General features: G+C 41.2%; 1 protein-coding gene and 1 long non-coding RNA gene across 4 annotated transcripts; one reads left to right on the forward strand and one right to left on the reverse strand.

Moving 5' to 3' along the window:
- Window positions 1-326: 326 nt before the first annotated feature.
- On the reverse strand, window positions 327-9725 carry LOC6536869 (NADP-dependent malic enzyme). 3 transcript variants are annotated; one of them, XM_002097402.4, is made up of 4 exons: window positions 9543-9725; window positions 6699-7338; window positions 1447-2375; window positions 327-1389 (listed from the first exon to the last, which is right to left on the reverse strand). In XM_002097402.4, exons 1-4 carry the CDS (start codon window positions 9602-9604, stop codon window positions 714-716), a joined length of 2307 nt encoding a protein of 768 aa, XP_002097438.1. In that variant the 5' UTR covers window positions 9605-9725; the 3' UTR covers window positions 327-713. The 3 variants fall into 3 exon arrangements, with proteins under 3 accessions (XP_002097438.1, XP_015047973.1, XP_015047972.1); XM_015192487.3 differs by lacking the exon at window positions 9543-9725 and adding an exon at window positions 8004-8153; XM_015192486.3 differs by having other exon boundaries at window positions 327-2375.
- Window positions 9726-9919: 194 nt separating this feature from the next.
- LOC120321736 lies at window positions 9920-11802 on the forward strand. Its single transcript, XR_005561450.1, has 2 exons — window positions 9920-10062; window positions 10294-11802. It is a non-coding gene; the product is annotated as an uncharacterized LOC120321736 (long non-coding RNA).
- The last annotated feature ends 3233 nt before the right edge of the window (window positions 11803-15035 follow it).

Below are 15035 nucleotides of genomic sequence, written 5' to 3' on the forward strand. Positions count from 1 at the left end.
TTTTGGGACACCTACGGCGGAGCCATTAAAATCCTGTTCACACTGGAGCGCCACTTTCTGGCAGCGATTCTTGGATATACTGCTCCATAGGTGTTGTATAGCGATCTAAGCGCAAATTCAAAGCATAAATTCTAATTGAAAAAGAAATCCAAGCCGTTCTCAAATAGCGCCAAATTTCACCCTAAATCGCATTGCGTTCAAGCCGCATGCAACTCGCACACAAACCGCGCTGGAATCGCTTGCACTCCGTCCCAAAGCCGCGCCTAAATCGCTATGAACTGTATCTTTAACTACTTTGTATAACTTTTTGAACCTCTCAACATTCATTTGGCTTAATATTCTTTATTTTTTATTTGTATATATCCTTAGAATAGTTTGTGTTGTTCAAGATTACATAAAATTTGTTTACATATCTATTAGATCAATATCCCATTTACATAGTTAGCATTACACAAAATCGCGCGCCGCATGCAGATGACATTCCATTTTAGTGGTTTTAAATAACCTATTGTGGTGCGGAGAGGGATGTGGTTGGTGGATAGTGGGGGTTAATTAGCCGCGATACAAATTTGAATATATGCTAGACGACAAATGTTGCGACATTATAAAATAAATAACATGGTTACTGCTCGCCGCCCTTGCCGAATATCTGTGATAGCCACTCCTTTTGGTTTCTGGGGGTAGGCGGAATGGATCTTCATCGGTTCATCCATCTACATCTTATAGGTGGCGGGCACGGATCGCGGATAGTCCAGATCGAACATCTGGGCCTTGATGAACGCCAGCTTATTGACCGGCTCCGGGCGAACAGTGGCCAATCCGTTCTTGTAGGCATACTCCACAATCTTTTCGGCAATGGCCACCGAGCAGTTGACGATGGAGCTGAGTGGTGGATATAAGCTGCCCTTGCTCAAGTCATCCTTGGACACGAGCTCGGCCAAGCGCTCGGCTGCGACCAAGAACACCTGTTCGGGAATGTTCAGCATGCCGGCACACAGAACACCCAGTGCGACGCCAGGGAAAATGTAGGAGTTGTTGCCCTGACCCGGGTAGAACTTCTTGTTGTTGTACGTCACGGGAGCAAAAGGCGATCCACTGGCAAAGATGCAGCGCCCCTTGGTGTAAGTATACGCTTCCTCGGCGGTGCACTCCGCTTTGCTGGTCGGATTGGACAGTGCAAAGATGATGGGTGTCTCGTTGATATCGGCCATCAGCTCGAGGATCTCCTGGTTGAAGGCTCCACCCTGCGCAGCTGCTCCGATCAGGACATTTGGACGTACCTTGCGCACCGCCTCTGCCAAAGTGTCAATGGGTTCGTGCAGCTGGGCAAAGTGCAGTTTGTGTTCGGTGAGTCCGCCCTTTGGGCGATCGCGGGTGATGACACCACGGCTAAAGAGAAAGCATCTTTTAGTATCTGTATGAATTTTTAAAAATATATTGACCCACCTGTCCACCATCCAGATGCGGGCCTTGGCCTCCTCCTCGGTGAGACCCTCCGCCTTCATGGCCATCAGGCACAGGTTGGCAATACCAAGAGCCGCTTCTCCGGCGCCCAGGAACAACAGCGTGTTATCCTTCAGCTGGGTCTTCTTAATCTTAAGCGAGGCCAGCAGTCCAGCCACGGCCACCGAGGCGGTTCCTTGAATATCGTCGTTGAAAGTGCAGAAAGTGTCCCGGTACTTGGACAACAGCCTGAACGCGTTGGCGTTGGCAAAGTCCTCGAACTGGATAAGGCAGTTTTGGCCAAAGCGACGGACGCAGGCGTGCATGAACTCATCGATGAATTCATCGTACAGATCTCCAGTGGCCCTGCGTTCGCGCAGACCGATGTACAGGGGATCTTCCAGCAGGGATTCGGTATTGGTGCCCACATCCAGGGTGATGGGCAGGCACTGCGATGGCTTAATGCCCGCCAAGGCCGTATACAGGGACAGTTTGCCCACGGGTATTCCCATGCCATTGGCGCCCAGATCTCCCAGTCCCAGAATGCGCTCGCCGTCCGTGACAACAATGGCACGAACATCAGTTTCCGGCCAGTTCTTCAGCACGTCGTAGATGTGTCCCTTGTCCTTGATGGATATGAACATGCCCTTGGCGTTCTGGTGGATCAAGCTGTAGCGCTGGCAGGCCAATCCCACGGTGGGCGTGTACACCAGAGGCATCATGTAGGCGATGTCCGAGCTGAGCACATTGTAGAAGAGGCGCTCGTTCCTCTCCGACAGGCTGATCAGGTACATGTACTTGTCGAGATCCTGCTCCAGTCTTTCCAGCAGAGCGCGGCAGTGCGCCACCTGCTCACTGGGCTCCTTGACTACGTAGGGCAGCAGGCCATGGATGCCCAACTGCTGGCGCTCCTCGTGAGTGAAGGCCAGGCCCTGGAATCAAAAGGGATGTGCATTAGAACTTCTATAAATATGTACACTTAAGGATCAAGATTCGTATGGGCTGATCGCCTCACAGAACGATTATAAAACCTGACAAACAAAACAAACAGAAGTGGGATGGTGGAAAAGTTTGCCCCGCTTACCGGGGACTTGAATTCCCAGGCACGCGCCCCTACTTATATATTGAATTCGACGGGCACTGGCCACCGGACAGAAGCAGTTATCACCCGACCTTCGCAGATCCGGGGAGATAGATCCCTCGATTTCACGAATCGGGTAGCAAGTTCAAAGTCGTTTTCCAGCGCCCAGTCGCTTGAAAAGCGATTTGCAACCGCAGCTTTAATTAAAACACTATTTTTTTTAAGGGGGAAGTGACTCAGCGCTGGCCTCGTTTCACACGCACGGCTAGTACTAGATTTTGAAAGTTTTTGCTTCGTAATTGCTGCGGTTATTATCGAAATGGACAAAACAACCGGGGATTATGTTGGGGGCGTTGCTGGCAACTTTCGACTGGGTCACAGCATTAGATAAAAAATACGTGCAAGTTGGCATTCAAACACAAATCGCGCTGGATTATTTGGTTTTTAAACTACGGATGTACCTGCTAATATGCACATTAGGGAATAGTTACTCGTGCTTTGAGTAACTTTGCAAGTGGCTACTGTTTTCAAATCGTGCCCACACAAAGGTTGTTTTCGTAATGAGTTTATTTTAAGCTTCTTGGGACATTTGAATTAACGTCATAGTGTATGCACATTTTTATTTTCAAAAGATCCATCATAATGTAACCAATAACATCACCAATTTATCTGTTGTGTAAGCTTGCGGATCTTTCTTTCTCTAAATTAAATACAATTTCGTTAGTATCTGAAATTAAGTTATTATTGGAAATTATACTTGTTAGGTTGTCCATCATTTATCATTAATTAATTAATTTCTTTCATTTTAGTCACGCAATAAAACAATCTATGTATATCCTACTTAGTTGAGTCAGCAAAAAATGATGTTTTCAGAACATGGTTATAGGCATTAAAAATGTTATCTTTAAAATGATGACTACAAAGAATAAGAACTAGAAATCCAGCATATTCCGATTAAACATCACTGTATTTTCAGGTATGCCAACTAAAATTGCCTTAATAAAAGTGAATGTAATAAAGGCTTAATACCTTAAAGAGGAAGTCACACTTCGTACCCATGTACATACATATAAACGCATCAAATTCAATTAGCTCTGAACTAGCTGTTTGGACAATAAACACTGAAGTGATCCCCATAAACAATTGTTTACAGCCAGAATCGCCTCGAACTTAACCATTATCGTGTGGCTACGTCATCGGTGGGCTGGTGAAATACATATGTATGTACATATGAAAAAAAAGATCGAGAGAACGACACCGTTGACATTGAAAGCGACGCACGACCGTCGATAAGCGTGCGAAAGTGTTTTCGACCCGCTTGGCAACAAGTAATCCCCATTCTACACCGCCGTATCATGGTCTTATATTCATGTATTCATGCCCCCAGCAATTGCTTCAAGCACCCGAGCTTGCCACACACTTATAAAACGCCTTAAACTCATATGATCCGAACTCTAGTTGCTTCTTCATATTCATCACCTGACTTTAGTGTGTTTAGCTATAGCTTTTCTTGTAATTGTACCTATGAAAAGGGTACCAATTTGTCCATAGCTGTGAATCGAATACCGCGACATGCGTATACGTAATGGGCAACTCCGATATTACGCATACACATTTCGCATGTTATTGCAAAAAAGCAAAAAGATACGAAAACCGACAAAAGTCGCAGCCACAACCAAAACGAAACAAAAAACACAAATTAGCTGATTTTTTTTTTGCACTGTCTGGCGCGACCAGTTCGATGATCATGATCATCATAATAGCTAATCATTAAGTCGACTGGCTATCAACGGCAGTCTGTCTCTGAACTTTGCATACGATTCGGATGACGAAAGCGTCGATTTAATCGGCTCGAGTAGACACAGACAAGGGGCAATCTCAGCTGATTGTTTTTCTGGCAAAGGTGAGCTGCTGATGAGGGCGCTTTTTATGCTTTTATGCTTCTCAGCAGGTGAAACGCTGCTCTTTTGTGGGTCATACGATGTGGAATGATGACAGGATGAATGTGCCACTGAATCCGGCTGCTCCACAAAGCATTGCACATAGTTCTAGCTCTGAAACACATGAGTCACAGAGAAAAAAAGCGAGTAATCTTTGAGAAATTGAAATCATAGGGTTTGCTAAAACTGGAAGTCCAAAAGTAACATTAATTCCAATCGATAATGCTGCCCATTTCACAGCATTTAAGCCAATAATAGCAATTGACAAGCACACTATATATTATTCTTTCTTTAGTTGCCAATATAAACAATCGGTACCTATAAATCATTGGGTAAACAATGAAAGTATCCAACTATTTCAACAACTTTCGAGCTCGCTGCTCTTTCGGCACATTGACCGCTGAATTTGTTTAAATTTTTAATTTCCTTAGAGCGTCGATAGATAACAACAAAGACCAGCGGAAAAAAGAGAGAATAAATTTTATTCGCCAACTGCATATAGTGTGTGCAAACACAGATAAATATTTAATGTATATATAGGGCTGATACAAAGCGTTTCTGTGGGGATTATCGTCATTCGGTTGTTTGTTTCTGTGGTCCGAAACAGAGTTAAATTTATGACTGAATGTAGGTCAGTTTTCGCGGTCTTGTTCGATTTGGTTTTGGTTTTGCTTGATTTATGTTGTTTTTATTTTATTTAAAAAGATAAGAATGCGAAAACTTTCCATGGGGAAATCAAAACAAACCTCAGCTGTTTGTTTTTGGGGGGAAGGAGGTTCAGATAAACAAGTCACAAGTCACTTGTTGGCAGCGTGTAAGGAGTAATAACAATCTGTAGTACACAAGTGGCAGCCTCTCTTGATAAGGAAGTTCCCGAGATAATTTCTGGCTAAATTATTTATTTGAAGTCTCTTCGTGCGATTGCGGACTGACGTAAGTCGACGAAAGCTACTGGGTTGTTATGGGGAAACACCATTTTGGAGGGCCTCTCCATTATTCTCAGTGGAGCTTCTGTTTACAATACCAAATGGTTTGCCCATTTTAGTCAGCTTTTTAAGAGCCACACAGGGAAAATGCTGCTAGCACCTTGTCTTTGTTAGAAATTACGTAATTCGTTTTGATATAGGTGGGATTCTAGCATATTGAAGAGTAATATCGGTGCATCTGAGATATGAAAACTGCAAATTCATGTTTTAATAATTGCCAACTCTGGTGTTTTCAGTGCATCTGCTCAAAATAAACAAACGCAGAGCCCATGCGCCCTCTCTCTGGGAAATGCTCTCTAGTATTATAATTTCTGAAACAACTCGTGCATTAGCTCATTCATGTCTCTGTGGGCAAAAGCGTAGAAGCCAATGCAAGCTGCAAAATGCACAAGCATTGAACTTGAAAATGCAATCTGAGATAAATTTGTGAACGCAATCTGCGTGCCCGATTCGCGTGAACTATTTCATACCCTACAATTTCGGCATTTGACAGTTAATTGCCCCAATTAAAAAAGTTGAACTATCGATTTCCTCCGCCGGCGGCACTACATAAAAATGAAAAAACCCCAAAAAAAAAACAACAAATACAATGAACTTTGGTCTTCCAGAGTGGCGCGTGTGCTGTTTGCTGTCCCTTTCACTCGCTATGTCATCTAAAGGTCACCCACACCACTTGCCGAAAAATGAAGCCACTGCCAAAAAGTATCTTTTTTTGCTCTAAATTCGGCAGCTGACGCTTCCGCCTAATTGTTGTTTATATATTTATGATTTGGAATTTTTTATTCTCGTGCTTGTGGTAAAAATAGCAGGTGGCCTACAAAAAATACACACTTTTTCAAGAACAAGGAGTAGCAGCAGACTCGTGGTTCCCAAATGTTTATTGCTCTTCTAAAATATATAAGTGATAAATAAATTTGTCACTTTGAGAACAAATCAAGCTTTTCGATAATTTGAAAATATCTTTCAGATACTAAAGAAATACAAATTCTATATCCACTAAGATAACGCCCTATGTTGTATGTATAGAGGGCTCCGAAAACCCTATAACTATAAATCTACCTCTAAATATTTACTCAAACACTGTGCTCTAACAAAATTCGCCGAGTTTGGTCGAATTCGCGCCCCTTGAGCATGGGAAGCAAAAAAAAAACCGAGTGCGAACCCACCCTAAAACCTTTGCCTGGTACTTTTCCACTGAGCCCATGGAACCGGGCGACTTGAAAGCATATTCCTACTTGTGGAACTCACCTTTGAGTAGCGCTTGTCGTAAAGTCGGGCAAATCCGGAGATGCTGCCGACCACCTCGTTGTCACCAGTGCCCCAAAGGCCCAGGCGATCGCGGTTCGCGTATTCATTCACTTTCGAAGCGGGATTGCTCATCTTGTCCTCCAAATTTGTGTGGCTAGTGGAGCTATACGAACGTAGTTGCTGTTGCTGTTGTTGTTGCTGGTGGTGGAGGGCGTGCAAGCTGCTCTGCAGCTGATTCCAGTGATGTCGCGAGGATAACGGCAAACCCTTGGGCAGTTCCAAATCGGTGGCTGTAGGTAAATTACCCTGATCCGTATCCGTATCCCTGTACCTGTCCGTGTCCGTAACCGTATGCGGCGATGTGGCGACTTCGGCGGCACTTTGCGTTGTGATTCGTGTCGTTAGTTTTGCGAAATTGGAAAGTTCGTATTCGAGTGTGGTTGTCGTTGTAGTCGTATGATTTTTACACACACGACTACTGCTACTACAACAGCTCTGGCTCTCTCTCTCATGGTTGTTGTTGTTGCTCTTCGTGTAGTAGCCCTGCTCGCGCTCTTTGCCGCAACTGTGTGTGTGCAGAGGCGTTATTTGGCCATTGGAAGGACTTTGGGAATTGTTGGCAGTGGGATATACCGGCGTGCTGAGGGAGAAACAGAGAGAGAGCAGACAAAACGGGGTGTCAGTGGGTGGGTGAGAGTGGGAGCGGAAGTGAGAGTGGGCGAACTGGGGAGAGTGCACGTTGCGGAATTGTGCTTGTGCTGGCGGAATGCGAGATATGCTCTCTATAATTCAATTAAAGGAAAAAACACTGAGCGCAGCGAGTGTGAATGAATGTCAATGCGGGAGCGACAATAACAATACGCTTCGTCGCCGACTTTTGGATACCCTTTCTGGGGAAATCATTGATTATTTTTTTTATTGAGTTTTGCCTGCACCTACTTTATAATCTCTAAATAATCTCTAAATTTAATCACAAACAGTCGTATGAGGGTCTTAGGGCCTTAGGGCCAAGTGAGTCGCTTCTTTGCTTAGGGTATTCTCCCTTTCAGTTTCCTTATCAGGGTTCTCAGAACCTTTAAAATGCGCTGATATGTGAGTATGTACATGGTCATATGCAGGAGCTTTATTAAGCCCCAGTGAACTCGATGAGGTGATGCATCGCAGACAGGCCTTCCAGATGGGAATTGATAAGCGGTGGCAAAGTGACACTGATTATCGCCGATCTAGGAACACACCCTCTTGATCCGTGGTCCATTCGTATGGCACCACATTATACTTATTTGAAAGATCTTGTATTTGACTCACAGTCCAAAGGTTTTTCTGATTCCGGAACAGCGTCGTAGGATCGAGTACATGGCGATGCTCTTAAAAGTCCTCTATATTCTTTATTTATGATATTGATTTCCCGACAATTATCTCACTGAGCATGTGTCTTTTGTCTGCGTTGCTGCAGCTTTCGTGCTAAACTGAGCCGCAGTATTCGATTTGTTTTGCTGCCGACACACTTATCTCTTTTACATTTTACACTTGGCGATTTTGTTTTGTTTTGCCGCGCTCTTTTCTCTACTCTCTCTGATTAGTTGTGCGGGGCGTATCAGCTGACTGATAAGGGAGGTGCAAACACTATCTGCACATATAAACGCCATTAAACAGCGATTATTACCTTCTAATCATTTGTCTGGGACCTGGAAAACATTGCGATGCGGCGTGAAAACCATGCGAAAAGTTTCCGTGGGAACAGCAGCGGTCGAAATAATAGTATTCAAATTAGACTAGTAGTGCAAAGGCAGCAATTTCTTATCTACAATTATTTATAAACAGTAGCTTTGATTTTTAAGTAAACTTAGGTACAAATTGCATGCTTCACGTGGAGTAAGTGAACTTATCTTTTTTGATTATTAGATCCAATGGCGTTAAATACAAACCTATAAGGGCCTTCTTAACAAAATTTCCTCCTGAATTTGTGACATACGATTGAGTATAAATTATTTAATGAGACGGCTCAAGGCAGAAACCCTAACCTTAACCTTCAGTGTCCCGAATCGCTTTAGTTCCCGCCCCACTTTGCACTTGAGTCACTCATACGACCGGTGGGCCCGTTCCGCATTTGATCGGATGTCTGTCTGATGTATTCAATTATTACACAAAAATTGAAAGTAAAACACGGCATGCGTATAATTTCGAATATATCACATATGTGTGTGTGTCCGAGCAACCTTCATAAATATTAACAATTTACTTTAGCTTTTTTCCAAGTACCTTCGTGAGCAAAACACACCTGTCGCTGCAACTTTTTTTCTTTTTGCTTCGAAAATCGTTAATTAAGAAGGTGGTGCTCTGATCTTTTATCGATGGCGTGTGCCAGGAGTTATACTTTTTTATTGGATAGCCGACGAGTCGCCTGTAAACCTTTGATAAATCGCTAGTAAAACGCATCATTGAACACTAATGACACCTGGAGAAACACATTAACGAAGGGGCGTGGTTGTGGGCGATGGCTTGGATTGGGTTAGCACTAGAAACACTGGTAAGTGCAAGTAAAGGATCTACTTAAATAAATTTTAAATACCATAATAAAAAAATTATTTACTTTATTATTTGTTTCCTTATTTAGCTTAAAATAATTTAGGGGCATTGTATGAGTACTTAATTTTAATCAAATAGTATTTTTCCAATCGTAAGTTTTTAGTTTTTAGTTAAAATAAACCAGAAAAATTAAATACAAAAAAGACTGCGTTCTAGTTGACACAAACTCTTTAGCCAACTCTCGCATTTTCGAAATCCTCTTTTGTCAATTGCTTGAATTCAGCTTTAGTTTGTTCACTTTTCCTTTTCATTTCTTACCCATTTTCATCGAAATTTGTTATGACATTGCGATCGGCGCAAATGGAACTGGAATTACCCATTTTGGGGTTTAAGTTATAGTTTAATTAACTCCAGTTAAGTAGATGTAGTTAATTATTTTGTAACCGAAAAAGCTTGGAACTTTTTGCAAGCGAAAATCACTGCAGTCCACTTGACCACGCGATGTATTTCAGAAATTATTCAAAGCAGTTAATAACTAAAATTAAAAAGAGTGTTTTGGGCAAGTGCGCTTAACTTGGCAACTCCGAACCGCCTGAAACTGAATCAAAAACTGAACTCGCGCTGGAATCGCGGCTCTGCGAACACCGGAGGCCACTTGTTAGCGAGCGGCCCAAAGGAGAAGGAGAAGGAGAGTGTCCGCTACCTTCCTCCCGCTCGCACCTGCACGCAGGCAGCACGCGACATTTGCTCCACTGGCTGAGTCACTTGGGAGGCCCCAGACGGCTACAGTGGCACCTCGCTAAGGAGGACCTCATATAATGGAAATAATAATAGAAAGGTATTCGTAATATATATCAATTTCTTTTCGTTTATCTTAGTAAAACCAAAAACCTTTAGGTAAACACTTTTTAAATCTCAAATTAGTTGATTCTCTTTTCAATTGGCCTGTTATTTATATATTATTTAGCTTTACATAATGAAAATCAAGAAATTAATTGTTTAGCATTCCCGTTTTAATCAAATATGTCCTACTCCTCGAGGTTTCACCGTATTTGATTAATCGTTGCAGCCTTAGAGAAGCTTTGCCGTTGAGTCGTACTTCAGTCGGAGTCGCACAAAACCTGAGCGGTTGGTTAATCGTAGTGACCTCTGGGCGGCTCACACAAATGCATGAAGCAATTTGTTGCTGGCCAATTAAAAAATAATAATTTCAGCTGTAGGAGAAGGCAACTCGATGGCTGACCATCGCGTCCCAGTCGGCTGCACTTGGCAACCGAAGAAAAATTGACGAATGCAATGAATTCCGGGTCATTTCAAATGCACTGAGCTGAAACGATAGTGTAGGGAACTCGGCAGTCGGTGTGCTGAAGCATTAAGGCTTTTTTCGCCTTTTGACTCTGATTTTATCACCTAATGATTTCACCGCTGCTTCATTTGTCGCCTGGGTGGCACTTGAATTTTAATTAGATTGCTTTAATACACTTGCGTCTGTTGAAGTCAGAATTAATATTGCACGAATGTTTAAAAATCTTGTTCGATTGTGCAAATATGACACACATTAATTACTGTGTTTGGATTGCTATACTGAATTTACTGTTGAAGTGTCGGTTTGTGTTTATTGTCTAAAATTTACGAAAGTGTCGTATAAAAAGTTGCAACACGATTGCAATTGTTGTCAGGGTCAAATGTAATTTCAGTTAAGGCAGCAAATAAAACTTCATGTGCAATAATAATAAAACAACCATAATGAATATGTGGCTGCAAATCGGCAACAATAATATACGGACATGTATTGGTTTTATCGACATATAAGGGAGAATTGTGGAATTGCAGAAGTAAATCGAGCATACAAACAAACAAAGAATGTCCTCATTATTATTAACTTATCTATGTATTTTAAAAACCGCAGATATTTTTGCTGTTTATAAAAATTTTCACTCATTCTAACTAGTTCATACAATTTCAATGACCACAAACATATATTATTCAAAAGGCCAAAAATAGCTACGATTATCAAGCAATATTAAGAAACCACATATACTAAATTTTTTTGTATAATTATTATTTAAAAGCCAGTAACTTATGAATTTATATATTAATATCATTTAACAGCAAAATAAAATATAAGTGCTGTTAATGATTCAGAGTGCGTGGGAGTTCGTTTAAAAACTAATAGATGGCGCCAACGATCTGTTTCAGATGTTATTTGGCTGTTATTTCGACGTGAGATTAACTTATAAATTATATTCAAATAGAATACGAGAGAGTGGTGTGGTCGAGTGCCTCGACTATCGGATACCCGTTAAGCTTTTGTTGGAAAGTAAATAATCAGTTTATTGATTTAAATATCATTTATCAGTAACATAAAGGCTATGATTACAAAAGATGACTGTTAATGTTATAAAAGCTCAAAAGCTTTGTTTGCGTCAAAGTGTTCATAAGCAATAACAGGTGGCGCCAGCTGTAGTTCTTAAAACGGCCGCTATGTATTAGATGAATGAAATAGAAATATATATGTATTTCAAATTGTATAATTCGTCATTAAGCTGCAAGAAAAAAATAAAAATTGCATTTGTAATTGTTGTTATCTACCAAACACCCCATTTAATTACAATTAATTCGTTTAACCATAAATTTATTACTGAACGTTTGTTTACTGCTTCAAAAAAATGAAATCAAATCCTATTTTATAATATTACATTTAATAATATACCACTCGAACTGCGATTGTTATTTTAGAGGTGTGTCAGCTGCTTTCCCAGGTCCAGTACTTTTCACATGCTCAGTTCAACCATGTTTTGCACATATTGCTTTTTCAACTTTTTGCCATTTCAATTTAATAACAACGAGATGAGGGGAGATCCAACGACGTGCAACAAGCAACAAGGCAATTGAGGGCCACTTTTATCATCAAATGATTTTAGCCAGCTAAGCCAGCGCAATTTCCACGAAGTTGCATGTGACGGGGCTAACACTAAGAAAATTGCACTAGGAAAACCCAATGACTATTTACCTACTATATGGCAGAGATGTGTCTACAACTTTTTTTAGGCTGATTTCAAATAGAAACATTGCGGATTTTATTAAGTTTTAAGATGACTATGGAATGTGCTGGACTTGAAGAATAAATTTATCAGTGTAGACAAACGCAAGGGTAGTGAGTGTGTGCGGCGATTGCAAAAAATGCAATTGGTGGGTGGTGTGTGATGGGTGGAGGTTGGCTGTGTGGGAGTGAAACGGTAATCTATCATAATTTTTATATCCTAAAATCCCATTTTCGTATTAGGGCAAAAATGTCTGAGAGCAAATATAATAAAATGGCCAACACATCGACTTGGCCACCCAGCCGGAAGGTACAAAGGACGATGGAGAGGAGCTCACACATTTATGCTCCTTGTCAAAGGATAACGCACTCACACTTCTGCCATGCCAACAGTATGAAATTCCAGCCATCCGCTTGATTTTTCTCTATTTTCGATGCGCTCCTTTCATGACCCCCTCTCTTTCTTCGCCCGGCCATCTGTCTCTTTCTATTAGCCTTTGCTGGCCGCGTTTTATTTTTCAATGGCTGGCCCGGCACAAAAACGTTCGAATGGCCAACAATTTTATGAGTCTCGCGTACACGATCTCACTTGGACTCGTTCTTGGACTTGGTCTTGGTCTTTCCGTGCCGGAAATGTCAAACTGGACAAAAATTTAAGGGGATGGATTGAGTAGGAGGAGGAGGTACTCTAACTAAGCTGTTGATGCTATGCTTATTAACCTTATTTTTGGGAGATTTAATGTAGTTAAATGATTCTCGACGCAAGGTTTCTATGAATTAATTTCGGTAACTTTTAATTTGTTAAAGGAAGAAACGGGGATAAGAATCAATAAGTAATAGCCGGAAAAAGGCGCTTAACGATGGATTCGGGCGTATTTACTTTAAAGCCTTAAATGTGCTATCAAAATTATCAGAGACGCGGGGACGGACTAAGAGATGGCAAAGTAAATTTAAATTAATACGCGTTAACTATTTTTTAATATACGAGAATGCCCAGGTGGTGTCGGGTAGCGGCAAGTCAATATATTATATATAAATTAAAAACTGAATCGACCGGTAAAAACGCGACGAAGTAATGCGGCAAAAACCCAAACGAGCCAACGTGGCGTATAATTAATTTTTAAATAATAATATAAAAGCAGTCAATAAAAAAAGTACGAGCCAATCGCAACAAAAATCTGTTCGCCATGCTGCCGTTAAAGTAAAATCAAGAATGTATTATATATATGGGGCTCGCTGTGAAAAAAAGTGTTTCGCGCACATTAAACCGCTTTAAAAAATCACCGGCTCATCGATGGTAAGGGACTCTGAGCGGCTCATTATGCATTTACAACTACATTAAATGGAACGACAGTCGGCTGGAGTCTTGCTTGCCACGCCCACTTGGGAACACCGCCTGCGGGCGACAGGACTTGGCTTCTCGGCAGATGGCCAGAATGTCAACGCCGTCGGTGTCCTGCTGGCGGGCATGTACTTTTGGCCACTTGACTAGTGGGATTCTGTCGCCTTAATTGCAAGTCAATAAGTTAACAATTTCCGTGAAGTTGTGGCTGTTTAAATGAATTCATTATGTTGAGAATTGAGTTCTTTGCATTGAATATGCGTGCATGAGGAAAGCTTCTGAAATTTTAAAATAATAATAATTAATTTAAATTTTCCGAACCTTTTTTATTACTCAGATAGTCAGGTTCTGTTTATTTGCGCTTATAACTTCCCAACTTTTAATCCTTTAAAATTGTTCGAATGTTGCAATTAACTTCAAATCGCGACGTATTCATGGGAAAGTTGTCAGTGCCTTTGCAATAACGGAAAGTATGGAAAAATGGAGACAAAGAAGCGACAATCAATTTAATTAAAAACTTTTAACAAGCTCTGCCTCATTTCACTTTCTCCCAGTTAGGCCTTTCTGCCATTTCCCTATGTGAGTTCCCAGTAGGTTTTTGATTTTGGGCCATGTTGGGGTGGGGATGCTCGCGGATATGGCAACGTTTCATATTTTATATTAATTAAAAAGTTTACGCTGTCTGCGCTGGCTGCTTTAAAACAAATTGTTGTCACAAGCAACAAAAAATCGGCGAAAAAGAAAATCTGTTCCGCGATGAAAAAGCCAAACACAATGGCAGTTGCATGTGATCCATCAGCAGGAGATTGCCGAACGATGGGTGAAAGTTCGGGGTGAAAGTAGGCAAGGGGGGCTGCCTTTGGTTTCATGTTGCACTGTCGCCCCAAAACGAAGCCCCGCGGTGACGACAGCTGCTAATGTCACGCCTCTCCGCTGACAAAGCCGAAAAAATTCATAGCAGGAACAGCGACGAAACAATGGAAAATGAAAAATCCCTGACATGACGAGCCCAGCATTTTTGCTATAAAAATAGAGTATTGACCTTCAATGGAAAATCGCAAAAAATGTGTGTAACTTCCTTGAAAAAAGTCGTACTTGCGTGCATTAAACCATTATTCGGGTGATATCAATTGTATTACCATTCATTGATACCATTATGTTACAGAGAGTATTAAATAATATTTAAAGTTATTCTGGCTTAGTTAGGTTTCACGTTAATTACCATTAAATAACAAAAATACTCACTTTTGGAATTTGTTATTTTATTGTGTGTTCTTTATTACTGAGCTTATCTTAATTTGTCTTAAGTGTCTGATTCGAGTGCCTTTTCAACGTTTTTCTATATCTGATCATTGTGTTGTCTGACGAGTTTAAGTAGCATTTCAATAAAACACGTAAGCCCATTTAGCAATTTTATAAAAATGAA

Source organism: Drosophila yakuba, chromosome 3R, assembly GCF_016746365.2.
Source record: "Drosophila yakuba strain Tai18E2 chromosome 3R, Prin_Dyak_Tai18E2_2.1, whole genome shotgun sequence".
NCBI classification, from domain to species: Eukaryota; Metazoa; Arthropoda; class Insecta; order Diptera; family Drosophilidae; genus Drosophila; species Drosophila yakuba.